The sequence below is a fragment of the Peromyscus maniculatus genome, chromosome 16 (genome assembly GCF_049852395.1).
Source record: "Peromyscus maniculatus bairdii isolate BWxNUB_F1_BW_parent chromosome 16, HU_Pman_BW_mat_3.1, whole genome shotgun sequence".
NCBI lineage: Eukaryota > Metazoa > Chordata > Mammalia > Rodentia > Cricetidae > Peromyscus > Peromyscus maniculatus.
Window position 1 is genome coordinate 47681331 of NC_134867.1, and position 27833 is coordinate 47709163.

Consider the following 27833-nt stretch of genomic DNA (forward strand, 5'->3'; position numbering starts at 1 on the left):
CCCGTAAACCATGCTCTTCTGGTGGTGTTTGTTTTGTTTCTGGATCCTTGGCTTCTACATCATTACTGGTTAATGGCCTGTTTTTCTGCCCATACAAACTTCTCAAGAAGCACTCCTTCCTTGGTGTTTAAACAATCATTGAGCCATACTGTCTCAGTTAGGGTTTCTATTGCTGTGAAGAGACCCCATGACCACGGCAGGTCTTATAAAGGAAAAACATTTCATTGGGGTGGCTTACATTTTCAGAGGTATAGTCTAGTATCATCATGGTGCAACATGGTGGCATGGAGACAGACATGGTGCTGGAGCTCAGAGCCCTACATTTTGATAGGCAAGCAACAGGACGTGGTCTGAGACACTGATGTGGCTTCAGCATATATGAGACCTCAAAGCCTACCTCCACAGTAAAACAATTCCAGACAAGACCTAACCTACTCCAACAAGGCCACACCTCCTAGTAGTGCCCCTGCTTTTGGAGGCCATTTTTTTTTTTTTTTTCAAACCACCACACATATACTCTGTTTTCCACCCTGCTCATTTCCTTCAAAGAAAAGGCTGCCTCAATCCACCTGTGTTGTGGGCAAACATGATGGTACTGTTTCTTCAGGACATTCCTTACTGAAATGTAAAGTGGCTACATTTTGGCTTCTCTGAATCTACTGTACAGAAATACTTCAAATGCTGGAAAGAAAACTGTGCGCTTGGATTCCAATCCAAAAATCGCTAAAAGCAAAAGGAGCTTTAATGCAGAGTGACAGGTGCACAGTATTTTTTCACTTAAAAAATAAAACACACCCATATGCAATAAGCTGTATTAATAATACTGTTAAAGGAGAAAAAATATATTCAAGATGATATATTGTACAATGTTTGTTCAAAAAGTTACACATACACATGCCTGCCGGCAGTGTGCTTACGGTGTTGTATGGCAGAAATGCTGCTTTCACTCATATTTTTATTTTTATAGTATTTTTGTGAAACAATATATTGTTTGTCTCACTCTGTAGCCTAGGCTGGGAACTCCCAGAAATTCTGTTTTAGCTTCACAAAACTGGGATTACAGATTTGTGCCGTCACACCTGGTTATTTATTTTTATTGTTATTATTATGTCTTTACAACCAGTATTACTCTTCATGTATTTGAAGAAATCAGGTCATGTCTCAAATTCCCTTGTGCCAGGGCAAGCTTTCATTGGGGGAGGAGCTTGCTATTTCCCACTGGTTCAGTCTCAAAATCTAAGGGAAAATTCCCTGCAGTTAGTGGCCCTTTGTAGCCCGGGATTGGCGACTTTTGAGTGGGTTAGAGACCTGGGGCGAAGCGGAGGCCGCGATCCACAAGGGCTGGCTCTCAATCAAGCCGGCCTAGAGCGGCGTGGGGGGAACGCGGTGCAGCGGGGTGGGGTCAAGGTGGGCAGGCCGGACAGTGGGGTGCGCGAGACCCGAGGCAGCGGTCGGGGTGCACCGGGGGTGCTGCGGGGTGCAGGCAGCGGCCGGGATGCACGGGGGTGCTGCAGGGTGCGGGCCTCAAGACAGCGGCCGGGGTGCACGGGGAATCTGCGGGACGCACGGGGGAGCTGCAGGGTGCACGGGGAAGCTGCGGGGCGCAGGCCCAGAGGCAGGGGCCGGGGAGCACGGCGGAGGCCAGGGGTGCGCAGTACCTTCCCAGCGCAGCTCGCCTCCCGGCTCGCGCTGCAGGAACTTGTACCAGAACGTGTCCACCGGGCCGCCTGCCGCCCCCTCGTCGGGCGCCAGCTCCACTTCGGCGAGCCACAGGCCGGGCTCCTGCAGCGCCAGCGCGGCCGCCCCCGCCGCGGTGCCCGCGGGCCTGAGTCGCACGGCCCCGCGTGGCTCCCAGCGGCCCAGCTCCGGCCGCGATCCCGCGAGCAGCAGCTCGGGCCGCGCGCCGGCCACCGCGGGCGGCACCACCACGCCGAAGCGGAAGAGCATGGCGCTGGTCCCCACCCGAGCACGTCCAGTCCTGGGCGCCTGGCGAGCGGCGGTGCGAGCCCCGGGGCAGCGCGCGGACACGTGCCGCGCCGCGCCGCGCGTTTGTGGTCGGGTCACGCGGCCGCGGGTGTGCGTTCCCCGTGCACCCGGGAGCTGCGGCCGCGGGAAGCGAGCGTTCGGGGCCCACCGTGGGACTAGGGGGGGAGGGAGATGGCACCGGACAATCTGGACACATGGTCCAGTCGTCCTCCTGGAGATCGGGAAGTACCTTTACTAAGTACCTTTACTAAGGAGGAAATAGTATCCAGGCGGAGCCCCCACCCTCACCCGCAGTGAAGTTGGGGAAAGATCCCGGACTTAGCAGTAGCTCTCAGCAGCCCAACCTTTAGTCTCTGTGGGCCTCTGTTTGTAAAGTGAGAATCATGCAGATGGATAATGGTCTTGAGAGATGTTCCACTCCAAACGCAAAGCCCAGAGTTCAGCAAGCACACAGGGAGACTGCAGAGCAAAAAACAAACTCCTTTGTAGCCTATGGAAAACGATCTTCCCAAGAACAAAACACGACAAAACTTTGTGAGATGATAAATATGTAAGTTTAGAAACAAGGCCTCACAGTGGAGACCAGAATGACCTCAAATTTTCAAGATTCTTCTGCCTCTCTTTCCTAGGATTACAGACCCAGAGCCCGGCTGTGTGTGTGTGTGTGTGTGTGTGTGTGTGTTGTTTCTTGTAAATATTAGCACTGGTTTTTCATCATAAAACATCTTTGGGTCAAGAAACAGCTTTGTCATTATTTTGAAAAAAAAATCTACATCTTGCAGGAGGCAAGGGGGATACTTCCATTTGTTACTTATATGAATAAAGAAATGTTCTGTTCTTAATTGCTTTATAGTATTACTTTGGTATTCTTGAGATGTTCACCAATATTTAACCTGATACACATCTCCTAAATGAGTTAAAAGTCACAAGCAGCATAGTTGTCAGTATTTGGAAGCTGGTGTAGGAGAAAACCAGAATTTTATGCATGCAGAAAATCTGTAAGACAAAAGTAGGAAAAAAATGCAAAATACACAAGACTCCCTTTACAGAACAGTTAGTAAAGGAATACAACAAGTCACTCTTTAAACAATGACATTCCACTCAGAGCTTGTTTGGTTGCTGTGTTTATGGATGAAAATGTGAAGACGGTAAGGCTGGCCAAACTTGGCTGATTCAGAAACAAAACAGAAGTGAGCCGAGAGTGGCAGACGGGTCAGTTTATTTAAAGTCTCTGTTACAAAACATTCTTGGAGTAATTTTAGGAAGATAATAGTCATTTGGCCATGCAAAGAGGACTACTTGTCTATTTTGAAATCCAGACTTCAGTGGTTTATTGCTAGGAAGCAAGTTCTAGCTCTTCTTCAGCTTTCTTGTGTAGGGTGCTGCCCGCACTGGGTGTTTTTCATGTAGATGTCTTCCCACCAGACCTCCAGAGTGATCCCTGCCCTCTCAGAAGTGAAGTAATGGCAGAAAGAAAATAATATGTTGGTTTAAAGGACTTTGACTTTTTCTTCTTTCTCATTATAAAGATATTAAATGTCTTAACCATTGAAAGAAGTACCCTTTTCAACCATTAAACAAAACATGTGATCATTTATTTAGACATGGATCTGAATATGGTGAAATGTGATGGCTACATTGAGGGCGGTGGCGTTTACCCACCAACCCCACAGTTTCCCAGAGTTTTCTTGAGTGCTAGCCGCAAGAAATATTCTATAGAAGGATTTAGATTGTGGAGATAAACAGAAAATACAGGAATAGCCTCAAGAGGGCCTGGAACCTATTCCAATGGGCCCTGACTGTGTCTGCCCCAGGGTATTTATAGAGAAGGCAAGGGGTGGAGCAAAAGACCTCCCCGCAGCCCAGCCAAGTGCAGACCATCTCAGACACCTGCATTCAGGCCTGTGGTCCTAATCATCCTCTCTATGCAGACCTGCTGGGTCAAATCATGAGGAACCTGAAAACGGGCTCCTACAGGTCCCCCTTTCTTAATATATAAAAAATAATTTGTTATTAATGGCTTACAGCAATCTCCATGACTGTTATACCTCCCAGTATGGGAGTAGAGGATGATAAAGATGGCATTAACTTTTTTGGATTAGGTCCAAGGTGACTACAGCAGTCTTAGCTGCCTCAAGCCCTTTCTAAACCAAAAACTTTTTTTCCCCCTTTGGTTTCTTCGAAACAGTATTTCTCTCTGTAGTTTTGCACCTTTTGTGGAACTCACTCTGTAGCCCAGGCTGGCCTAGAACTCACAGAGATCTGCCTGGCTCTGCCTCCCAAGTGCTGGGATTAAGGGCATTCGCCACTACCACCCAGCTATCTTTAAACCAAAAAACTCTTAAGGCGACTACAAACTTAAAGAATCCCTTAGCTTCATCATTACCATTAGCAGGTTAACATAAATATTGCTATACATAGTCACAGATTCTCCCAATCTTACAACTCAAAGCAAACTCTTAACAGAACCATTTGAATTAACATATATGGTGCTATATATAGTTTACAATTTTCTCTGTCTTACAACTTTAACTCTTAATAGAACCATTTGAATTTTCTTGCTAACAGAACATAGGAAAAACTCCTGATGTATTCACATCAAACTTAAATACTTAAATATTTCCTTAACTCCACAAAACCAGGTTGCATAAATATCAATAGGTTAAACAAATTCTGCAAACATAATCCAACCTTAATTCACTCATAACTCCATAACTCCTTTTTTTTTTTTTTTTTTTTTTTTTTTTTTTTTTTTTTTTTTTTTTTTTTTGGTTTTTCGAGACGGGGTTTCCCTGTGTAGTTTTGCACCTTTCCTGGATCTCACTCTGTATGTAGTCCAGGCTGGCTTAGAACTCAGATCTGCCTGCCTCTGCCTCCCGAGTGCTGGGATTACAGGCGTGCACTACCACTGCCCGCCTCTTTATAATTTCTTAAAACAAAATCTTGAACCTAGTTAGAAAAAACCCAAACTTATACAATTCCTACAAACCCATATTGAAAAGTAATATTCTCAATCTAACCATTAACACTTTGAAAACTTTTAGCAAAACATCCAAAAGCAGTTTCTTAATAAAACTCTTTACACTTTAAAGGTAGTCTTAGTTTATATACCCCATTTGCATTTTTTACTAACAAAACATGACATTAATTCACTCAAACAACAAGAAAATATTTTTAAATTAAATAGACTAAGGAATATTACTTCTCCCCTTTCTTTATAATTTTTAAGCAAAATCTCAAGCCTAGTTAGAAAACCCAAACTTTTCCATTTAAACAGTTACATTTGTAACACAAAACCAGTTCCATAAGTCATTCCATTTTTACATAAACAGTTCCATAAAACAATTCATGAATCACCAGTTAATAAAACATATATGCATACACAAAACTGCATCTTGATTCTAGGTAGAAATAATAAATTTCATTTAAACAGTTCCATTTTTAACACAAATAATTCCAGAAAACAGTTGCTAAGTCATCACTATAAGCAAATTCAAAATTGTCCCATTGCACTGAAATCACTATTGTTCATTAAGTCCCAAAATTCAAATGATAAATTCTGGTATGAGCCTTCCAAATATGAAGAAATCCATAACAAAAATCTTTTTGTAGTTTTATCTCATTTTTTTTAAGTTCAAAAAGTTCAAAAGAAGTAAATTCTGGTATCAGACTTTTACTTCCAAATACGAAGAAGCATTTTACAACCAAAACTTTTTGCAGTTAACAATTTTAGTTTAAACAAGCGTCTCTGAACTTTCATTCTCAAGCTGGAGACCTTTTTAGGTACAGTAGTATTCTAAACCGCACGCACCGTTTTTGATGTAAGCTCAGGTTTTTCTGTGTTGCGTTGATTTTCCATGGATCTCAGCTGCAGATGCCTTGTGCTGGTTCTGGCGTCCACCATTCTTAGCTTCTTAGTGGCTTCTGGAGCTTTTGAAACCATTCAGACTGCTTACTTTGCAGTCTATTAGGACACTACCTTCTGTGTCTCAGGTTCTTTCACCATATACACTAAGCAGACTCACACTCAATATTTATACTTTTTATAAACTCACATATAACATTAACATCTACTTTATACTTCTTAAGGAAACTAGAACTACTTTAGCAAATATATTTCTTAGTTACTTCTTATTTTCATCTTTTATAAGTAGAATCTTTACTTATTTACTTCTTTTATTTTTATTTAAACTTACATTTACAAATTCTATTTAAACTTAATTTAAAACTAGCATCTTTACTTCTTACAAGCTTATTACTACATGTCTTAAGACTACCTTAGGCTTTCCGCGATACTCTGAGACGGGTCTATATGGCGTTCTTGATTCCTGCCGTAACTTAAAGGGAAACTTACACAATGTCCGGAGCCATTTATGTCCTGCAGATGGAGGAGGAGGATGTCCTCAAATTCCTTGCTGCAGGAACCCACTTAGGTGGCACCAACCTTGACTTTCAAGTGGTACCTACATCATAAATCTGAAGAGGACCTGGGAGAAGCTGTTGCTTGCAGCCCGTGCTATTGTTGCCATTGAGAACCCTGCTGATGTCTGTGTCATCTCCTCCAGGAACACAGGGCAGCGAGCTGTGCTGAAGTTTGCCGCTGCCACTGGAGCCACTCCTATTGCTGGCCGCTTCACCCCTGGGACCTTCACTAACCAGATCCAAGCAGCCTTCAGGGGGCCGCAGCTTCTAGTGGTGACTGATCCCAGAGCTGACCACCAGCCCCTCACAGGGGCATCTCCTGTCAACCTGCCCACCATTGCGCTGTGTAACACAGACTCTCCTCTGCGCTACGTGGATATTGCCATCCCATGCAATAGCAAGGTAGCTCACTCAGTGGGTCTGATGTGGTGGATGCTGGCCCGGAAAGTACTCCGCATGCGTGGCACTATCTCCCTCCCGTGAGCACCCATGGGAAGTTATGCCTGATCTTTACTTCTACAGAGACCCAGAGGAGATTGCGAAGGAGGAACAGGCCTCTGTTGAGAAGGCTGTGACCAAGGAGGAATTCCAGGGCGAATGGACTGCACCAGCTCCTGAGTTCACTGCTGCTCAGCCAGAGGTGGCAGACTGGTCCAAGGGTGTACAGGTGCCCTCTGTACCCATCCAGCAGTTCCCTACAGAAGCCTGGAGTGCCCAGCCAGCCACTGAGGACTGGTCAGCAGCTCCCACAGCGCAGGCCACCGAGTGGGTTGGAGCCACCACTTAGTGGTCCTCAGCTCCTCTGCAGACACCTGAGCAAAGGGGAAAAAGGTGGAAGGAAAATAAAGTTCCTACAAGCTGTCAAAAAATAAAAAAAAAAAAAAGACTACCTTAGATACTTCTTGCAAACTTATATTCTTTTTTTTTTTTTTTGAAAGATTTATTTATTTGTTATGTATACAGTATTCTGTCTGCACATATCCCTGCAGGTCAGAAGAGGGCACTAGATCTCATTACAGATGGTTGTGAGCCACCATGTGGGTGCTAGGAATTGAACTCAGGACCTTTGAAAGAACAAGCAGTGCTCTTAACCTCTGAATCATCTCTCCAGCCCCGCAAACTTATATTCTTAAAGGAACTCTATAGATCTATTTTACAAACTTATATAGGGCTACTATTAGCATATATCTAACTTAGCAAACACCTAAAGATTTCTTAACACAGAGATCTAACAAGACAGAATAATTTCTACAAACTCATATCTTATTTTCATCTTTTTCTACTTCTTACTCTATTATCACTGTCTCTATTAGAAAGATTCTCTTAACTAGACAGGAAGTACGTACATCATTTCTAAAGCTTAGAGTTTATAGTCAGCTTTGCTATACTGTAGCAATGCCTGCATTACTACCTATTCACCATGTCTGAGCGAGGGGCTGAGGATTAAACAGAGAGACAAGACAGCGGGTCATTGGTCTCAGTAGAATGCCCTTTATTGAAGGAGGGAGGAGGCCTTAAATACAGACTTACAGCACAGTGGAAGAACCTGGGAGGGCAAAAGTAAGCTACAGATGTTTTACATTCTAGCATTACACCAATATGTGGGATACGCAAACAAGGAACCTTCGGTAAGCTGTTTAGGAGGAATGAAACCGGCAAGGAATTAGCATAGGGAGGACATCTGATCAAGGTCAGCAAGCAAGGCAACAGCTCCCCAAGGAATGGGGGCCAGGGCCCAACACTATACAACACTGGGATTTAGTGAGTGTTGTCATTATAGAATTGTGATACTTGTTGCTAGGAGACTGTAACATTCTCGGGACAAAGCCACACCCCAAAGTTGCAGAGTTCTCTCAGCCATTCCGGAACCAGCAGAGATGCACTGTCAGCGGTAAACGGTTTTTAACTAGACGCTGTCCCTTCACCCAAATTCATAATAGCTCCCCTAAGTGCTTCAATTCAGACAAACGTTTCTATTACAGCAGTATTTTTGGTTTGTTCTACTGAAAAACTTCACTTCACGCTGAGGGTGAAATTACCGTATTTAGCTGCTGTAAAGCTCTTCACGCAATACTGCACAGCTATTAGGTGATATAAAGTATTTTTCTAAAGGCGCTAATAAAGCCAAAAGCAGCACAGCTCCTAACTCTATTTCCTTACGGTTTACATTAACCAGTGACAAAATCTCAGAAACACTAATCCAGCCACTTTCATTCTGGTTCCTTTATAGGAACGTCATTGGAGCTGACCTTCTTTATTTCCACATTCCTTACCAAATGCTCCTGTAACCACCAAGCTTCATTGTCCTCTTGTGAAAAGACAAAAACATGTCCTCGACCCCATATTAACACAGGATTGGGACCCTTCCATAATCCTGAGCAGGAATCTTTCCATTTCACTTAAGCAAAAGTCACTTGGGTGCCACTGTGCCAAAATCTATCTGCAGCAGACTCCTCACAGACATCCATATTCAAAAAGTTCAGAACAAAAAGACCATGATTTAATACATTATGTGGTGATTGAGGGTAAATTTCTTTTTTTATTTTTATTTTTTGAAGTTGTATTTTAAGACTGCTATGAGCCCTTTCTACAATACCTTGTCCCTGAGGATTATAAGGAATACCTGTTTTATGTACGATTTCCAATTGGGTATAAAATTGTTGAAATGCCTTACTACTATATCCAGAACCACTATCAGTTTTAATAATTTTTGGTGTAACCATATACAAAAAACACTTCAAGCAGTGCATAATTACATGTTTTGTAGCTTCCCCAGGTTGTGTACTAGCCATTAAAAATCCTGAATAATTGTCAATGGTCACATGTACATATCTTAATTTGCCAAATTCTGCAATATGAGTAACATCCATTTGCCATAGATGATTAGGAAAAAGACCTCGAGGGTTAACCCCTAAATGAGGGACAGGAAAATATTTTGGACATATCCCACATCATTTAACTATTTGACGAGCTGCTTCTTTGGTAAGATTGAATTGCTTTCTTAAGCTTTTGCTATTTTGATGATGAAGAGCATGTGACTGTTGAGCCATTTCCACTTGGGATAATGCTACTATCTTTGTTAACTTATCAGCCTTTGCATTACCCTCAGCTAAAGGACCAGGAAGATTGGAGTAAGCTCTAATATGGCCCACAAAACATAGCAGCTTTCTTTTGTGAATGGTGTCTTGAATTTGTTGAAACATTTTGACTTGATTGTTGTTAGCTCCAATATTTTCACCAAAACTGTTACTATTCAAAGGAGTCAAGAACATAGATGTTCTTTCATGAAACATATCCTTCATTAGCTTACTTTGAGAAAGTGTATTTTCAGGATTTAGTATTTTCACTTCATTATCTTTAACTCCTGATGTTATCATTAATAGCAGCTGTAGTATTTAGCATTGATTTCTTATAAGGAACTTTCAGGTGAAGCAACTGTTTTTGTTTTTGTTTTTAAGACAGCTTTTCTGAAGTTTGTTTCCATCTATAAATCAGTCATTTCTTTTTTGAATGCCTGTTTCCTTGTCTCCCTTATTAGATTTGCAAAGAAATCATTCACTGCAGGCTGTTTGTTCAAGAGGTAAAGAACTTTAATTTCTCATAAGTTTCTTCATATCTAAAACAATGTTCAGTGTATAAACTGCTTTCTCTTGTTTTCTTAAGGATTTCAAAGTGGCTTGTTTGCTCTTATAGGTAGCTTTTTGTCTGATCTGAGTTCTCAAGAGGTAAGATTAAGCTTTCTAGCATTGCTTTGAGAAGAAACTTCATTTTGAGCTGAAAAGTTTTTGGACAGTATTGCCATCTTTAGCTGAAATACTACATTTCCCAGAATTCATTTCTCTTCATCAGCTCACTGTTAAGAGCTAGCTTTCAGACTTCATTTCCCATAGTTCTTTTCGGGTCTGCGAGTCAACTTCTGATACTTTTACTGGACTTGCTTATGAAGTTTTTGCTTTTGCAACAAGAGAGTTGAACCAAGAGTTTTAAGTTTTCAATTATGAGACATTGGGAGATTTCTGTTCTCTCCTCAGCTGGTTTTAACAGGTGTCTCTCCTTCATTTGACACTGCCCCCCCCCCATCAGAACCACACCTGCCTCCTTAGCGCGCATTGAGACTGGCATTCCTGATAGCAACTTTCCTCCAGGCTTGTGCTTGCCTTAGCCAGTCAGTGAAAAACAAGAACATTTACAACAGAGCTTTTCCATAGCTCCTTCAGAGATTTTCTCCCACTGATCTTATTCTCATTTTGCTTGTTCTTCCCCCCCCCCCCCCAGATGCAGAGCTTCAGATACCTCAGGCTGCTCTGTTCCTCTGCTAGCTGCCTTTGGAGGTGGGGGCTTTTACTCCCCCCCCCCCCAGCCAAATCTGCCTCAAATTCTAGCAGCTTTTTCAGGTCATGCATTTTCTGGGGAGGATTATGTCCCTTCTCTGTTTCTTCAGAGTCTTTCTCCCAGACAGTTCCACGTTTGGTCTCAGTTTATACCCTCTACCCCAGAAACATTTCCCAATGCCACAGTGACAGCTTTTTTGCTCCTGAAGGTAGGGGCTTTAGTCCGTTTCTGTTTTCAGGGTCTGTGTGGTTTACATACAGATTGAAAATCAAGCTTCTGCTTTTCTAACAGGTGAGGTTTTTGCCATCTCTAAACTCCCATTAGGACAGGTGTTTTTCCCTCAGGCCTTTCACCTAGCCCAGTCCCCCAGTGGGTTGCATTTGTTTGTCCTGCTCTCAGATAGAGCTTATCCACCTGAGGCAATCAACCCCTCAGGGCTACACTCCCTCACCTCACCGGGAGTCAGTTGAAACAAAGCTTTTCTCAAAAAGATGCTTTCTCTGACAGAAAAGAAAGCTTTACTCCTGGATAGTTCTCTTCTGCCCTGGCTGGGCTCTTTCCCCAGCCAGCATTCTTGACTTGGCAGTCAAACTGCGGATGCTGTTTGGCTTTATTGCTTTTCCCAGAAAGGTCCTCTCTCTGATAGGAAAACTTTTCTCAGATTTCTTTTTGCAGCTGTGGACCTATCAACCCGGGACTTGTAGGAAAGTGGGCAACTGTGCCGTTCCCACTGGCTTTAGCTTTGGTTGTTCATTAGCAGTTTTCCCCTGGGTCTTGCACCTTCCTGCCTCAGCTGTGCACTCCAGAAGTTTGCAACTGCAGGAACCCTAGTATCCCTGAAAATCATTTCAACTCAGAGACCGCTGACCAGTCTGGGTTGTTGGTCTAAAGCAAGGAAACAATGCTAAAAGAATTTGCATTGCTTCAGGGGATCTTTGTGTTAGGGCAATTAGGAGTACCTTTCACTGATGCTTACTCAAACAAAACCCTTGATGCCTCAGCTCAGCTGCAACGGAAAAGCTTCGCTTTTTTTTGCTTTCCCCAGTAAACAGTTTCCTGCCCTATTGGGTTCTTTGTGGCTCTTTACCCTTACTCTCCCAAGCATTTCCCTCAGGGTACTCTGACCCACACTGTCTTTTACTAGCTTGAAGAGACAGAGCTTAGAAGAGGTTTATAGGAACTTGTCCCTGCTTTCTGTATTGCAGGGAGGATCCCCCCCCCCCCCCCCCCCCCCGAGACAGGGTTTGTTTGTGTAGCTTTGCGCCTTTCCTGGAACTCACTCTGTAGCCCAGGTTGGCCTCGAAGTCAGAGAGATCCACCTGGCTCTGCCTCCCAAGTGCTGGGATTAAAGGCGTGTGCCACCACCACCCCGCCTGCAGGGAGGATTTTTTTTAAACATTTCATCTATTTTTATTTATTTATTTTAATTTATTTACTATGTATACAGTGTTCTGCCTGCATATATGGCTGCAGGCCAGAAGAGGGCACCAGATCTCATTACAGATGGTTGTGAGCCACCATGTGGTTGCTGGGAATTGAACTCAGGACCTTTGCAAGAGCAGTCAGTACTCTTAACCACTGAGCCATCTCTCCAGCCCCGCAGGGAGGATTTTTAAAGCTTGAAAATTTAGAGAGGTTTTGCTGTCTTAAGAGGTGTGTTGTTTTCCCTTAGAAATAATCACAGGTGGTCCCCATACTAAAATCTTCAGGTAATTCTAATTTTTGTCCTTCTGAGAGAGGCTTTAGTTTTTAAGTTTTTTTTTCTTTTTTCTTTTTTTAGAGAGCTTTTAGTTTGAGAGACAAAGATTAAGGCTTTTTAGAAAGATTTTTTTTCCCCAAAATTTCCAAGGAAAGCTTTTAGTTTAAGAGAAAGATTTTTCCCCCCAAGAGAGAAAGACCAACTTTCCCCAAAACTTCTGAACTTCAAACTTTTTGGCTTTTTACCGCCACCCCCCACCCCCCCACCTCACCCCACCCCAACCCCCCCACCCCACCCCGAGCATTTTTGCCTCAGGGAGAAAACACTTTCTCCTGTCCAGCTGTTCCCAGGTCAAAAGCTTCCATAGGAAACTGTTTCTTCTCCATAAGCTCAAAGAAGAGCTTTTTTACTACATGTAAAGCTCAAAGAAAGATTTTTTCCCCTAGTTTGCATTCATAGGCCCCCAAAGTTAGAAAACTGAAGAGGGCCTGGCGGTGGTGGCACACGCCTTTAATCCCAGCACTTGGGAGGCAGAGCCAGGCGGATCTCTGTGAGTTCGAGGCCAGCCTGGGCTACAACACGAGTTCCAGGAAAAAGGCGCAAAGCTACACAGAGAAACCCTGTCTCGAAAAACCAAAAAAAAAAAAAAGAAAGAAAGAAAGAAAAGAAAAAGAAAACTGAAGAGTTTTTCTGTCTAGTTGCCTTACTTATTTTTTTCTACACAATCTTACACTTCTAAGTTTTTCCTACATTACTACAGTAATGTACAGTAGTAATTATTTTCCTTTGTCTTTAGTCCCCATTAGTTTGTCTTTACTCCCTGTTCATTTGTCTATAGTTCCTATTTTTTTTCCTATTTCCTTTAGCCCCTGTTTGGGCGCCACTCTGCAGGGCGTTTACCCACCAACCCCACAGCTCCCCAGAGTTTTCTAGAGTGCAAGCAGCAGGAAATATTAGATAGAAGGATTTAGATTGTGAAGATAAACAGATAGAAAATATAGGATAGCCTCGAGAGGGCCTGGAACTTATCCCAATGGGCCCTGACTGTCTCTGCCCCAGGGTATTTATAGAGCAAAAGACCTCCCCCCCAGCACAGCCAAGTGCAGACCATCTCAGACACCTGCACTCAGGCCGGTGGTCCTGATCATCCTCTCCATGCAGTCATGAGGAGCCTGAAAACGGGCTCCCACACTATATTGTGTACCAAGCAAAGTGCAAGTGGAAAGCAGATTACCAAATTAGGGAGTAAACAACATGTCAGGCCTCAATCAAATTTTGACTGTCAATCATTCGGCTATATCAACCATAGTAATAGTCACTGAGAACTCATTATGAGCCAGACACAGTAACTACAACGTTATCCCCATTTTCAGATGCAAGGAAACAGAAGTGCAGAAGGGGTCAGTCCACAGGAAGCAAAGGGAAAAGTCATATGCTAAAAAAAAAAAAAAAATCCATTTTTGTTAACAGTTGAATATGTAAAGGCAGGTTGGTAAGAAATTTTTATATGGAATGCATTTAAATCCATGTGTATTTTTCAATTTTATATAATACATTTATTCCGCGCGCGCGCACGTGTGTGTGTGTGTGTGTGTGTGTGTGTGTGTGTGTGTGTGTGTGTGTGCCCGGGGATCAGAGATCAAAGTCAGGTCATCAAACTTGGCATCAAGCACTTTTACCTGTTGAGGAATCTCAAAGCCCTGACTGGTCTCAAACTCAACTTTTGACTCAAATTGCCCTTAAATTCCCGATCTTTTTGCCTCAACCTCCTACATTCTGGGATTATAGGCTTGAACTTCCATACCCATTTTATGCATTTGTTTCGTTAATAATAGAAACACAGTTTGAAGAAGACACGATTGAGTATTCATTGGTTAAACTGCATTACATCCAGTCTTTTTCCTTCTTGGATTTTGTCAAATTTCCCTTTATATTTCAAAGAGTGTTGGTAGTTTTTCAAAGAGATTATTTATTAAATCCATTTGCAGTCAAATTTAAATGCTAGAGTGACATGCTGAATTTAGAGCAAAAACTGAGCCCAGTGGAGTAACATCATTTTTTAAAAAACCAACCATTTTTATTCCATTTCTATAATGCCATCTTATATATAGCTATAATATTTCTTGGAGAATGGGTAATAAATTCAAACCTAAGAGTTTCAGGATCCAATTCAAATATGCATTCATTCAAAGTCCCCTTGGAGAAAGCCATTGCCTGGTTTGGTTGTGATTTATGTTTCTGACTCTGTGTTTCACTAGTCAGGAAGCTGTTAATCTTCCCTTGTGGTACGGTGTGTATGGATGGACACTCGCTGATAGAAGTCACACTTTAAGTATAAGTTTATTGTGGGCGCCATGGGCCCTGGCCCCCGACTAGGAGTGGCTGTGGCCTTGCTTGCTTGACCTTGATCAGATGTCCTCCCTATTCGGATTCCCTGCCGGTATCCACCCTTCTGAATGCTTAAGGGAAGTTCCTTGTGTCCTCCCTATTCGGATTCCCTGCCGGTATCCACCCTTCTGAATGCTTGAGGGAAGTTCCTTGTTGTGTATCCTGCATTTTGGGCGTTTACTAACATTGAGTCTGGAATGTAGACCATTGACAGCGAACTTCTGCCCTCCGGGGGTTCCTCCATTTGTGCTGTAAGCCTGTACGTATTTAAGGTTTCTCCCCTCTTTCAATAAACGGCATTCGACATCCAAACGTACGAATGACTCGCTGTCTCTTGTCTCTATTTTTTAATCCGCAGCCCTTCGCTCAGACATGGTGAACGGTTAGCGGTAATGCGGGCGTTACCGCTACAGTTTATTACTTCAAAGAACATATCTAAAAGTTAAATGTGGCACATATACTTTCCTGACTTTGTGCCTTAAAGAGCAAAACCCAGAGAAAGTTTGATACAGCATTATCAAGAAGTGTGCATTAGTCAGTTGCAGCTAATTCTTTCCCCAGTGGTTGAGGCTATTCGAAACCCCTCTGGAAATGTGAGTCAACAGAAGAAACCTTCCTTCCTCGGCGTATCAGCGCCGGCCTCTTTGTCATGCTCCTTTTTCCTTATTTATGTTTATATTATTCATTTATACTATAAAAATGTTCATTTAGGGCTGGAGAGATGGCTCAGAGGTTAAAAGCATTAGCTGCTGGTTGCTCTTCCAGAGGTCCTGAGTTCAATTCCCAGCAACCACGTGGTGGTTCACAACCATCTGTAATGAGATCTGGCGCCCTCTTCTGGCGTGCAGGCAGAACACTGTATACATAATAATAAATAAATAAATCTTTTAAAAAAAAATGTTCATTTAAAAGCTATCCCCCAAGGGGCTGAAGAGATGGTTCATTGGTTAAGAGCATATCCTGCCTGCGCACAAGACTGGGGTTCAGTTTCCAGCACCCACCACTGCCTATCACTCCAGCGCTAGAGGATTCAACATCGTCTTCTGGCCTGTTCAGATAGCTGCACTCACCTGCACACACCTCCACACAGATACACATGCATACACATAATTATGAACAAAAGGAAGATCCCCGGGATACAATTACAGTGCAGCATACGCCATTTCAAAAGACATGGTGCTGCCCTTTCTCTGCCCATCTCATCCCACCCTCATCACTGTGACCACACCTCCTCCCTCAGCTGAGAACCCCTACAAGCCCGAGTTAAGGCTGTGACCTAAATGGGCTCTGCCAGGAGAGAGTGAGGGACAAAGTGGTTGGTTGGACCTTGAAGTTAAAGACACAGGTTTAAGGCTTCCTTCAGGTATAAAAAATATCCCAAGTCTGTGGTAACTTGGTTGACAACTGACTAATTAATGCCTTTCTTTTCTTTACACTGAGTGATCACTGGAAGGGATGTTCTTACAGACTCTTGAAAAGATTTAGAGCCGGGCATTAATCCCAGCACTCAGGAGGCAGAGCCAGGCGGATCTCTGTGAGTTCGAGGCCAGCCTGGGCTACCAAGTGTTCTCCAGGAAAGCCACAAAGCTACACAGAGAAACCCTGTCTTGAAAAAAACAAAAAACAAAACAAAAACAAAACAAAACAAAAAAAAAAAAAAAAAAAAAAAAAAGAAAGAAAGAAAAGAAAAGATTTAGAGCACCAAGGATGAAGGTTGGTGAAAGGGGCCATGGGTGGAGCAAATCTGGAGAAAAAAATATACTTAACAATTTGAACTTTCTGTAATTCACTGTTTGCTTTTTTCCCCCTAACCATTTTGTGTGTGTGTGGTGTGTGTGTTATAATAAGAATAAACATAGATTTTTGTTCTACTTTTTGAAACATAATCTTGACTTCCTATAAGGATTAGGCTGGCCTCAAACTCACTCTGCCTTATGAGTGCTGGGATTAAAGGCATGCACCACCACCACCACCACCACCACCACCACCACCACTACCACCACCACCACCACATTCACTGAATAAACATATTTCAGGTTAAGTTCACCACGTTCCTTTCCTCATGCAGCCCTGGTGAGTAATGGCTGCAAACAAGTCTCTGGGAGCAGAGTGTGTAGCCTAAGCTTGTCTGGGTTTCCATGGGGATCTGTGGAGACTGTTTCTGGTGGATATTCCAAGTCTGATCTCCATGCTTTCCCAAGCAAAGCTTCAAACAGTTATGCAGTGCCGTTGGGAAGCTCCAGGGCACAGTGGCCAGGACTCACATGGCCAAGGCCATCATGTCCTCTACTCCAAGTTGTAGAACACGGAACATGTGATGGAGGCCCTGTGTAGAGCCGTGTTCAAGTTCCCTGGAAACCAAAAGATCCACATCTCAAAGAAGTGAGTGGGGCTCCACTAAGTTTAAAGCCAGTGAGTCTGAAGATGTGGTAACTGAAAAGTGGCTCACCCTTGGCGGCTGTGGGACCAAATATATCCCCAGTCATGGTCTCCTAGCAAACAGTGGGCCCTGCACTCCTGTGTGCTGAATCCCATACTCTGCCAGTCATACTTAGCAATAACTCCCACATCAATCTATTTTAGACATGAAGTAGATTAGGTCCAGGCAGAAGGTAAGTTTGAAACCATTCTTTTTAGACATTTTTATTGTGTGTATTAATGTGCATATGTTCATGTGCCTTCAGGTGCCCCGTTGAAGCCAGGAGAGGGTATAGGGGAACTTAGTTGGGTGAGTCTCACCCTTCAAGTGCAAGGGGCCTCCAGGAGGATGGCCGCAGCTATGAAAAGGTCTAAGGAAAAAGCAACGTTAACCTGTCTGCTTCTGTTTCTCCCTGAGTCAGTGCACCTATCTCTTCTGCTCCATCCTCTGCGGTCATCAGACTCCAGCTTCTTCGGCCTTCCAATGTGGACCGAATACCAGAGACCCTCAAGGGATCTTCCAGGTCTCCAGTGCTGTTTTGGGACTGTTGGAGTATCCAGCTTCATGGAGTGAGCAGCTTCTCAACCTCTCCAGCATGCACACGCCCACTGTTGGACTAAGACCCTATCATATAAGCGGATCTAATAGATCCCCATTCATAATGTATATGGGTGTACGCATGCGCACCCAGACACGTGCAGGCGCAATTGCTTTTGTTCCTCTAAAGAACCTGTGTAATAGCTGGAGGTAAGATACTCATATTTAATTAGTGGAGCCAAGCATATATGCCAAGATAAATATTTATTGGAGCATGCAATAAGGATACAGTCAACGTACAATGTTCCAAAGTAGCTCTTAAGTAAATAAAATGAGAGAATGGGTATTGGTAAACTAGTTGAAGAGAATTCAATAAACACTGAAAGAAACCTAGAGAAAGATGGCTAGGCTACCATGCAAATTGTTACTGGGCTATTGAACTGCATTTTCAGTTGATCTATTATACTAGAGAGAATGTGCCTGCCTCCCCAACAGATAAATATGTACAAAATTTCATACCTAGTAAACATTGGACTTTGGCCTTTAGTAATAGATAGTAAAATAAATAAAGGCATTGAAAGCATATGGAAAATGAAATAATCCTTAGCTGGGCAAATCCCTCTAGGGAGGTGACAGAGACAAGAGGAGAGGAGCAAATCCCGGCCCAGCCTGGGCCAGGTGGGCTGGACTGTCCTGGTGTTCCAGTCTCTACCACTCAAACTGTGTTCCACAAACTAAGTCCCGCCTCTTGTTGAGTCTTCTACTGGAAGAGTCCACTCGGTAGCCCTCTTCAGCCAATAGCATATTTTTTTAATATAGCATGAATATTGAGTTTGGGTAGCTTCATCTAATGCTCATGAGAATGTAAAATAATGAAATCAATTTGACAATTCCTCAAAAAGTGAAACATACAGTGGCTATACAACCCATCACTTCCTTTCCTCTATAAGAAAACATGTCACTCAAGCTTTTGTGTGAATTCTTATGGAAACATCACCCAGAATAAACCTATCCTGAGACATCCCAAATATTTATCAACTAATAAATGGATCAACAACTGTTATATCATGGGATGGGATGGGATGGAATAAAATCAATGAGCAAATGATACTTGTCACAACACAGATGAACCTGAAAGTATGGTGCTAAGCAATAAGACAAAAAGCACCGTGGAGAGTATGATTCCATGTGTATGAAATGAGCAGACTCAGGAGATCTGCAGGGGTAGGAAGTAAGTTATGTGTTGCCAGGGATTGGATGCAAGAGTAGAAAAAATGAGAAATAACTACTAAAGAACTTAAGGTTCCTTGGGGAGATGACAAAAAAAAAATGTCTTAACATTAATTTTAGTGACGGTTACACAACACTGTGAATATTCTTCACAATCCCTAAGTTGTCCACTTTAAATAGATAACTGGGGGAGGGGGAGGTAGAGAGATGGCTCAGTGGTTAGAAAGCTCCGGCTGCTCTTCCAGAGGACTGGATTAATTCCCAGCACCTGCATGGAGGCTCTCAAGTGTTTATAACTCCAGTCCCAGGAGCTCTGATGCCTATTTCTGCCCTCCATGGGAACCTCATACACATGGCACACAGACACATATGCAGGCAAAACACCCATACATATAAAACAGATAATAATCAAAAATGATTTTTAAAACAGATGTCTTATATGTCAATTTTACTAAATTATTCTGTCTGGTGTTTTTAAGTTCTTTGAGTTTTGAATCCCTAGTTTTTTTGAGACAGAGCCTGGAATGTAACCCAGGCTAGCCTCAGACTCATAATGATCCTCCTGCCTCAAAATCTGAACTATTAGGATTGCCCAGTCCACCAACTTTCAATAGAGAGTGCCCATAAATCCAATTACTCAGAATTTAGAAAAGCAGATATGCTCCTGCTACCCCACAACAGGGTACGGATTTGCACTTTGTAGAAGTAGGTAACAACAATAATTTTTGATTTATTCACATTCTTCCCCCAAAGACATATCTATTTGTAAAGCAATCCATCACAAATACTTTTGAGAAATTTGTCATTGAGTTAGGTCATGTGGAGTACACAGATATGTCCAAGATGTGTTCCATGCCCTTGCAGAGCTCAGCATAGCTGGAGAACATAAAAACACAGTCTTTACATTTTTGTCTTGTTTTTTTGTTTTTTGTTTTTCGAGACAGGGTTTCTCTGTGCAGCTTTGCACCTTTCTTGGACCTTACTCTGTAGCCTAGGCTGGCCTTGAACTCACAGAGATCTGTCTGCCTCTGTCTCCCGCGTGCTGGGATTAAAGGCGTACTGTGGTGGTAATCTAATTGTATTGAAATATTATTCTGATTTGTACTGAAATATTAATTTGATTGTATGTTAATAAATAAAGTTGTCTGGGGGTCAGAGCTATTAGAGCCATAGCAAGAGTGTGGCGGTGGCGGCACACGCCTTTAATCCCATAAGATCTCTGTGTGTTCAGGGATACAGCCAGCATTGGAGACATATGCCTTTAAGACCTAGGGGGCTGTACATTCAGACAGTGACGAGGCAGTCATGTGTTTGGGTTTACAACCAATGAGAAGGCAGAACAACATACTTTAAAAATACGAACGGACAGGAAGTAGGTCTCTTTTCGCGAAGCTGGGACAGCAGAAGGAAGGGTGAGATTTTAGCTCTGAGCTCTGACCTCTTGGCTTTCTCTTTTACATTGTTTCTGTGTCTCTTATTTAATAAGACGGTTGGTTACATCTACATCTGGCGCCCAACGTGACAAGAATCCATTAAAAACTGCTTGGCTTGGCGGCAGGTCCGCTTTCCCGCAAGGGCGGCAGGCGGCCCGCGGCGGCGGCGGCGGCGGCGGCAGCGGCGGCACACGGCGGCCGGCGGCGATCGGCTTCTTAGTCCGAGCTGCTGGCTTCCTAGTCCGGGTAGCAACTTCTAGCCCGGGCCTAGGTCTGTGAGCAGCTTGCCTAAAGCCGGTGCTACAAACAACTCAGACCTGCCCTGCCGAACAGGGCTCTGCCTGTAAAGCCAACGCACGTGGTCGGAGCTTAAGGAAGCCAGACCCAAGCCTTGACTCGGCACAAGAGGGAACACGTGGCTGCATTTAAGCTTTAGCCGGCTACGCTTTCTTGTGCGTTCTCTCTTTCCTCTCTCTCTCTCTCTCTCTCTCTCTCTCTCTCTCTCTCTCTCTTTCTCTCTCTCTCTCTCTCTCTCTCTCTCTGGATTTACACCTGGGACACTAGGTGGCTGCTTTGAAAATCCCCTCGGATTTCTACTGTTCTACGCAGATTTGGTAAGTCATAATATATCAGATATTTTAAAGGAAACTATCTAAAAGAGAATTTTTTTCCACATTAAAAAACAAATGGGTTTTATGTGTACATTGGAAGAAAATTGGTTTTTGTTCGAAATTTTAGGCAGTCTGGCAATGGAACAACTATATAATATTAGTATTGGTGGAATTATGCACCTCATCACTATAATAATCCACATTTTAATATTTAAAAAGATAGTCAATTTAAGTGCCAGGATAACAGCGTTAGAAGAACTTGTTAAACCTGTAAAAATTCAGACAGAAGAAATTAACAGTGAAGTTGTTTCAAGTCGGGATCATAAGGTTGCAGAAAGAAAGCCTGTTTTCACACAGTCACCCTTAATTTATCCTGTAACAGTACAGCAGATGCCTGATCAAATGGCTACACAAAATACTTGGGCTCCAATTGAAATGTTGGATTTAAAAAGGTTTAAGGAGGCAATAGTATCTTATGGCATGCATTCCCCATATGTAAAGCAAATGTTAAACACTTGGTCAACATATAATAGGATAGTACCACAGGACTGGCGGGACCTCGCACAAGGTGTTCTGGAACCCAGCCAGAGACTTCAATTTCTGACTTGGTTTAAGGAGGAGGCTAAAAACATAGAAAAACAATGGAGGGATAAAGGAGTACAAGTTTGCCAGGATCAGCTTATGGGCGAAGGCCAATATGCTTCAGCACAAGCACAATGTTTATATGATATCCAAACCCTAATTTTATGTCGAACGGCAGCCTTGAATGCATGGGACAAAGTTGAGGAACCAGGAAAAAAATCTGAGTCATTTACAAAGGTGAAGCAAGGCCCAAAAGAGTCTTTTACAGATTTTTTACAAAGACTGGCTTCAGCAGTAAAGAGAACGGTCTCGGATTCAGAAGCTGGTAAGGCAATAATTGAATCTTTGGCCTTTGAGAATGCGAATGCAGCATGCAAAAGAATAATCAGGCCATTAAGGGCAAGATCTGCACCTATGGAAGATTGGATTAGAGAAACAATTAATGTTGAAGCTGATGAGCATGATGATACATGGGTAGGAGAAGTAATTTCAAAAGGTTTGAGGAGTGTTAGATGTTTTGGATGTGGAAAGCAAGGACATTTGAAAAGGGACTGTAGACAGGTCATTTCCAGAAACAATATTTCTTCAAGGAACAATGGCAACAGAATGCCCCTTCCTTCTGGAGTATGCAGAAGGTGTGGTAAGGGAAAACACTGGACCAACGAATGTAGATCAACAAAGGACAGACAGGGTAATCCTTTGCCTCAGTCTTCGGGAAACTCCCAGAGGGGCCTCAGGCAGGCCCCCAGTGCAAATCCAGTTCAAACCTTTCCGGCAGCCATAGAGGAAATGCCTGCTCTGGAGAGCGATTAAATAACCAAATGCCTATTGGAATAAATCATGCTGGTCAGAATGATGAAACAGAGAGAATAGAAAATTCAGGAGAAAACATAAAAAAAATTTTTTGGCAAACTTCTATTAATGAACAAAGACCAAAATTAACGATAAAAATAAATGGTGTTTTGTTGTCTGGTCTGGTAGACACAGGTGCGGACGTTACCATAATTGCACCAGAATTTTGGCATCCAACTTGGCCTCTTCAGGAGGTAAACGTTCAACTGTTAGGAATTGGGACATTATCTCAGGTGAAACAGAGTGCAAGATGGCTCGAATGTATAGGTCCAAAAGGACAGAGAGGAAAATTAAAACCATATGTGGCTAACATAACTATGAACCTGTGGGGTCGAGACTTGTTGCAACAATGAAATACTCAGATTAACATCCCTCCAATCTCAGAAACAAATCATAAACTAGCACATGTTACTGAGAGAAATATTAGAAGATATTGTTCTAATGAGTGGTCACCAGCCATCCATATTATACAAGAACAGGGCACAATAACTGATGATCTTCCAAAGACACCAACAGCTCTACCTTTAAAATGGTTAACAGACAAGCCTGTATGGGTCCAACAATGGCCTTTAACAACAGAGAAACTCCAGGCTTTAGAAGAGCTGGTAGAAGAACAGTTAAATGCTCAGCATATTGAAGAATCAACCAGCCCTTGGAATTCTCCTGTATTTGTTATTAAAAAAAAATCTGGTAAATGGAGAATGGTAACAGACCTTAGGGCAATTAACAAAGTAATTCAGCCAATGGGTTCTCTACAATCTGGGATGCCTTTGCCTACTCTGTTACCAAAAGGATGGCCTCTCATAGTTATTGATTTAAAAGACTGTTTCTTTTCAATACCCTTACAAGAAAAAGACAGAGAAAGATTTGCTTTTACAGTGCCTACTTATAATAATTCTCAACCGGTTAAAAGATTTCAATGGAGGGTCCTCCCACAGGGAATGTTGAATAGCCCAACTCTGTGCCAATATTTTGTACAACAGCCATTGGAAGTGATACGTAAAAAATTTCCTAAATCTATAATTTATCATTATATGGACGATATTTTACTAGCTGACTCAAATGCAGATACTTTAGAAATAATGTTTGAAGAAGTAAAGAAAATTTTGCCTCGCTGGGGATTACAAATTGCTCCTGAAAAGATACAAAGAGGAGATTCTATTAATTATTTAGGATATAAAATAGAGCTACAAAAAATTAGACCCCAAAAGGTGCAAATTCGGAGAGATAGACTACAGACTCTTAATGACTTTCAAAGATTACTTGGAGATATTTCTCATCTACGAACTATTGTTGGGGTAAAAAATGATGAACTGACTAATTTGTTCAAAACCTTAGAAGGTGACAAGGACTTAAATAGTCCAAGAGAATTATCACCTGAAGCTGAGAAAGAATTAGCCTTGGTAGAAAAGAAAGTGCATGAAGGACACGTGAATCGTATTGATCCAAAGCTGGATTGCATTTTGGTTATCTTACCTTCTAGGCGTTCTCCTACTGGAATATTAATGCAGAGGGAAGATATTATATTGGAATGGATATTTTTACCAAATAAACCAAATAAAAAATTAAAAACTTATGTGGAAAAAATCTCTGACTTGATTTACAAAGGAAAAATGAGACTTCGTCAATTAGCAGGCATAGACCCAGCAGAAATTGTCGTACCATTAACTAAGGAGGACATTGAAAAATTATGGACAGAAAGTGAACCTTGGCAAAGAGCTTGCAGTAATTTTTTGGGAGAAATTAACAGCAAATATCCCAAAAGCAATAGAATTGATCTTATAAAGAGAGCTGATTGGATCTTGCCTCGAATTGTACGGCAAAAACCCATATCTGGAGTTCGTACATTTTATACAGATGCCAACAAAGAAGGAAAGGCAGGTTACAAATCAGAAAATTTAAGTAAAGTGGTTCAAAGTCCGTATAATTCAGTGCAAAAATCAGAATTGTATGCTATTCTGTTGATATTAATGGATTTTTCAGAACCTCTCAACATAGTAACTGACTCTCAGTATGCTGAAAGAGTGGTGTTACATATTGAGACTGCAGAATTTATCCCTGATGCTTCAGAATTAACTTCACTATTTATTCAATTACAAGATACAATCAGGAAAAGGAATCATCCTTTATATATAACTCACATTCGATCCCATACTGGTCTGCCAGGCCCTCTAGCACAAGGCAATGATGAAATTGATAAATTATTGATAGGAAATGTGCTGGAGGCCTCAGAATTTCATAAAAAACATCACGTTAATAGTAAAGGTTTAAAAAAGGATTTTTCCATAACCTGGCAACAAGCCAAAGAAATAGTAAAGAAATGTCCTACTTGTTCCTTCTACAATCAGACGCCATTACCAGCAGGATGTAACCCAAAGGGTACTCAGAGAAATGAAATCTGGCAGATGGACGTGTTTCACTTTGCAGAATTTGGAAAATTGAAATATGTACACCACACTATCGATACTTATTCAGGATTTCAATGGGCAACTGCTTTGAGTTCTGAAAAAGCTGATTCTGTAATCACTCATTTGCTAGAAGTTATGGCCATCATGGGTATACCTGCACAAATCAAAACTGACAATGCTCCATCATATGTCTCTGTTAAAATGAAACAGTTTTTTGCTTATTACAATATAAAGCATATTACAGGCATACCACATAATCCTACAGGTCAAACAGTTATAGAAAGATCAAACAGAACTCTAAAGGATATGCTAAATAAACAGAAATGGGTAACAAAAAACCCCAGAAATAGACTGCATAATGCTCTTCTAACTTTGAATTTTCTGAATGCCAATGAGAAAGGAACAACAGCTGCAGAGAGACATTGGATAATAGAAAAAACTACAGAATTAAATCAGCCTATATACTTTAAGGATGTGCTGACCTCAGAATGGAAACCAGGGTATGTATTACATTGGGGACGTGGTTTTGCTTTTGTTTCTACAGGAGAAGATAAGCTGTGGGTACCATCAAAATTGATAAAGGTTCGATTTGAACAAGAGAGACCTCTTAATTAGAGGAGGTGATAGTTCATCAACCAGCATGAACATCCAATTTAAACTAACTTGTATCAATAAAACATGCCTTTTCATTTCATCAGATAATAACTTGCCAAAAAGGAACATCCCCAAAATTAGTCTTGGGGAAAAGTTTTTGTTTTTGTCTTTTAGGAGAATGAAGGTTAAGGAATCTGAAGAACACTGGACAAATGAGACAACTGAAAAAAAGGGACAAATCATCTATCCCAAGAAACAGAGTGAAACGGTGTATGGGTATATATTATCTAAAAAAAAAATTTTATGTCTTCCTAAATGTTTGTTTCTGCTTTTCTCTAAAGATTTAACACTCTTGGTTTTCTAATAGTCCCAGTTCAATTAAAATTTAAAGCTGACTTTGGAGTTGGAGAATGGCTCTCTCCTTCTTTAAAATCAAGCATGTTGTTAAAAGGAAAATGCAAACTCCCTGTATCATGCCAGAATAAGAGCCATCTTCTGCTATGGTACAGGACAAAAGCAAAATTAATTAAGGGACTATTCTATTACTAATCTCAACTCTTTGATTCTATTCTGATTCTTTAAACTTTTCTCAAAGTATAAAATTTATATCAAAATTTATAAGATTAATATATATATATACATTTTAAACTTTGTTAAGATATGAATGGTCACATAGAGTACTAACTAATTCTAGAAAAAAGGCTAGCTGCATATATATGTTTTTGTGTTCGAGTCTCTTATCAGTTTTCTGCAGGAAATCACGGCCAGGCCTAACATCAACTGAAGTCTCCAGAAAGAAGATGGGGCCCCACAACAACAACAATTCCACGTGGACAATAATAATATCATTAAGCTGACAAACATCATCCACAGATCAGCTTTGAACTACAAGGTGCTCAGAGCAATTTTGAGATGACTAGCTGAGATGATCCAGTCTCAAAGACTACTTGAATAAGGACTTGAGATAAACCCTGAACTTTGGCATTATACACAGACTGGATAGTGAAGGATATAGTTACCTCTCTTAGAATTTGACAATTAACCTAAAATTTTTCTTTCAGGATAAAGAAAACTTCGCCCATACCCAGCAGGAAGCAATTTTAAGAATACGACGCCCACATTCCCAAAGAGGTGGTGTGGGGCAGGTGGTTTTTTGGTCTTTTTAATGGGTTCTGGGTCTGGGATAATTTTCAGTATTTAGGGGGGTTGGTTACAAGTTATTGTCAAGGGTTAGGAAAAAGGCTAAGCAAAGGAGATTAGATTTAAGGTTCTTGTTTAAAAAAAAAAAAGAAAGAAAGAAAGAAAAAAAAAAGAAAAAAAAGAGAAAAACAATTACTAGTTTTAAATACTTTACATTGGATTGAATTGTTTTATATTGTACACAAATTTGAAACTGATATTGTTAGAAAATGCTATATGTATATTTCTAATTGTATTTATTCCATCCATTTAACAATGTAATGCAAATTTCTGATCCTTGAATGTTATTATTATCAACTATTAGGATATAAAGAAATGAAAGCTAGTAGTTAGACATTATCATAGAACTTGTAGTCATATTAGATATGTTTTAAAAATTGAGAAGAGATGTTTTAGACAGGTCATCTTCAAACACTTCAGAGATCTACAGAATATGGCATTTAAAATGTTTTAATAACTTAGAAAATTTTTCTTTTTTGAGACATGTCGGCTCCTGGCAGTACCAATCTACTTTAGAGAAAATATGGGCATTGAAGAAACTGCATATGGAGTCAACTTTCATTCTGGCAAAAGTTAGCCACTGGACAACAAAGTATCCTCGAATCAACAGGACAAAATGGACAGACAGATCACGAAACAAGGGACTACTGATTCTTGCCAAAACAAGTGTGGTTATGGCTTTATCAAAAGGCATCTTCTGAGGCCAGGACAATATGGCCCCATCCCTGAAGTGGCCTTCGCATCCGGAAAAGGTACGGTGCCCTTTTCTTCGAAGGCAGCTTAACAGGCAGAGGGCCGATGGATTCTGTTGTACAATGGAACAGCAGCTGAAAGCTCATGCCTCTCAAAAGTAGACTGGCATTTAATAGAGGGATGTGGAGAAGAAGGGGATGCTGAGATGAAGCCATATATACACAGCCAAGAAGAATGGACAGCTGAATTAAAAAACTGTCAACAATTTCCAGAATTTAAAATCCTGAATCATGACAGGACACTAGTGGAATTCAGGTGTTTCTGGTACGTGGACTGCTCTCACCCAATGTGAGGTTGAACTGTTGACCTTGTGTACATCCTACTTCACAAATGAGTCTGTCAGATACACTAAGCCTATAGGCTGAAGATGATGCCCCAACACTGCGG

The 27833-nt window shown here is 41.6% G+C and overlaps 1 protein-coding gene, 1 non-coding gene and 1 pseudogene across 4 annotated transcripts in view; 2 read left to right on the top strand and 1 right to left on the bottom strand.

Annotated features, from left to right (window-relative positions):
• The window catches only part of Epm2a (EPM2A glucan phosphatase, laforin), a 118190-nt gene extending 115986 nt beyond the window's left edge, over window positions 1–2204 (bottom strand). Inside the window, exon 1 of one of the 3 annotated variants that reach the window (XM_076552755.1) lies at window positions 1659–2204. In XM_076552755.1, the coding sequence (XP_076408870.1) occupies window positions 1659–2182 (524 nt within the window). In that variant the 5' untranslated portion in view covers window positions 2183–2204. The remainder of the gene's footprint in view (window positions 1–1658) is intronic. The other 2 variants (XM_076552757.1, XM_076552756.1) reach the window with 2 other exon arrangements.
• A 4105-nt stretch (window positions 2205–6309) lies between these two features.
• Window positions 6310–17997, top strand: LOC107402145 (small ribosomal subunit protein uS2 pseudogene; annotated as a pseudogene).
• On the top strand, window positions 16855–16987 carry LOC121823322 (small nucleolar RNA SNORA70). The gene has a single exon (XR_006064732.2). It is a non-coding gene; the product is annotated as a small nucleolar RNA SNORA70 (small nucleolar RNA).
• Window positions 17998–27833: the final 9836 nt, after the last annotated feature.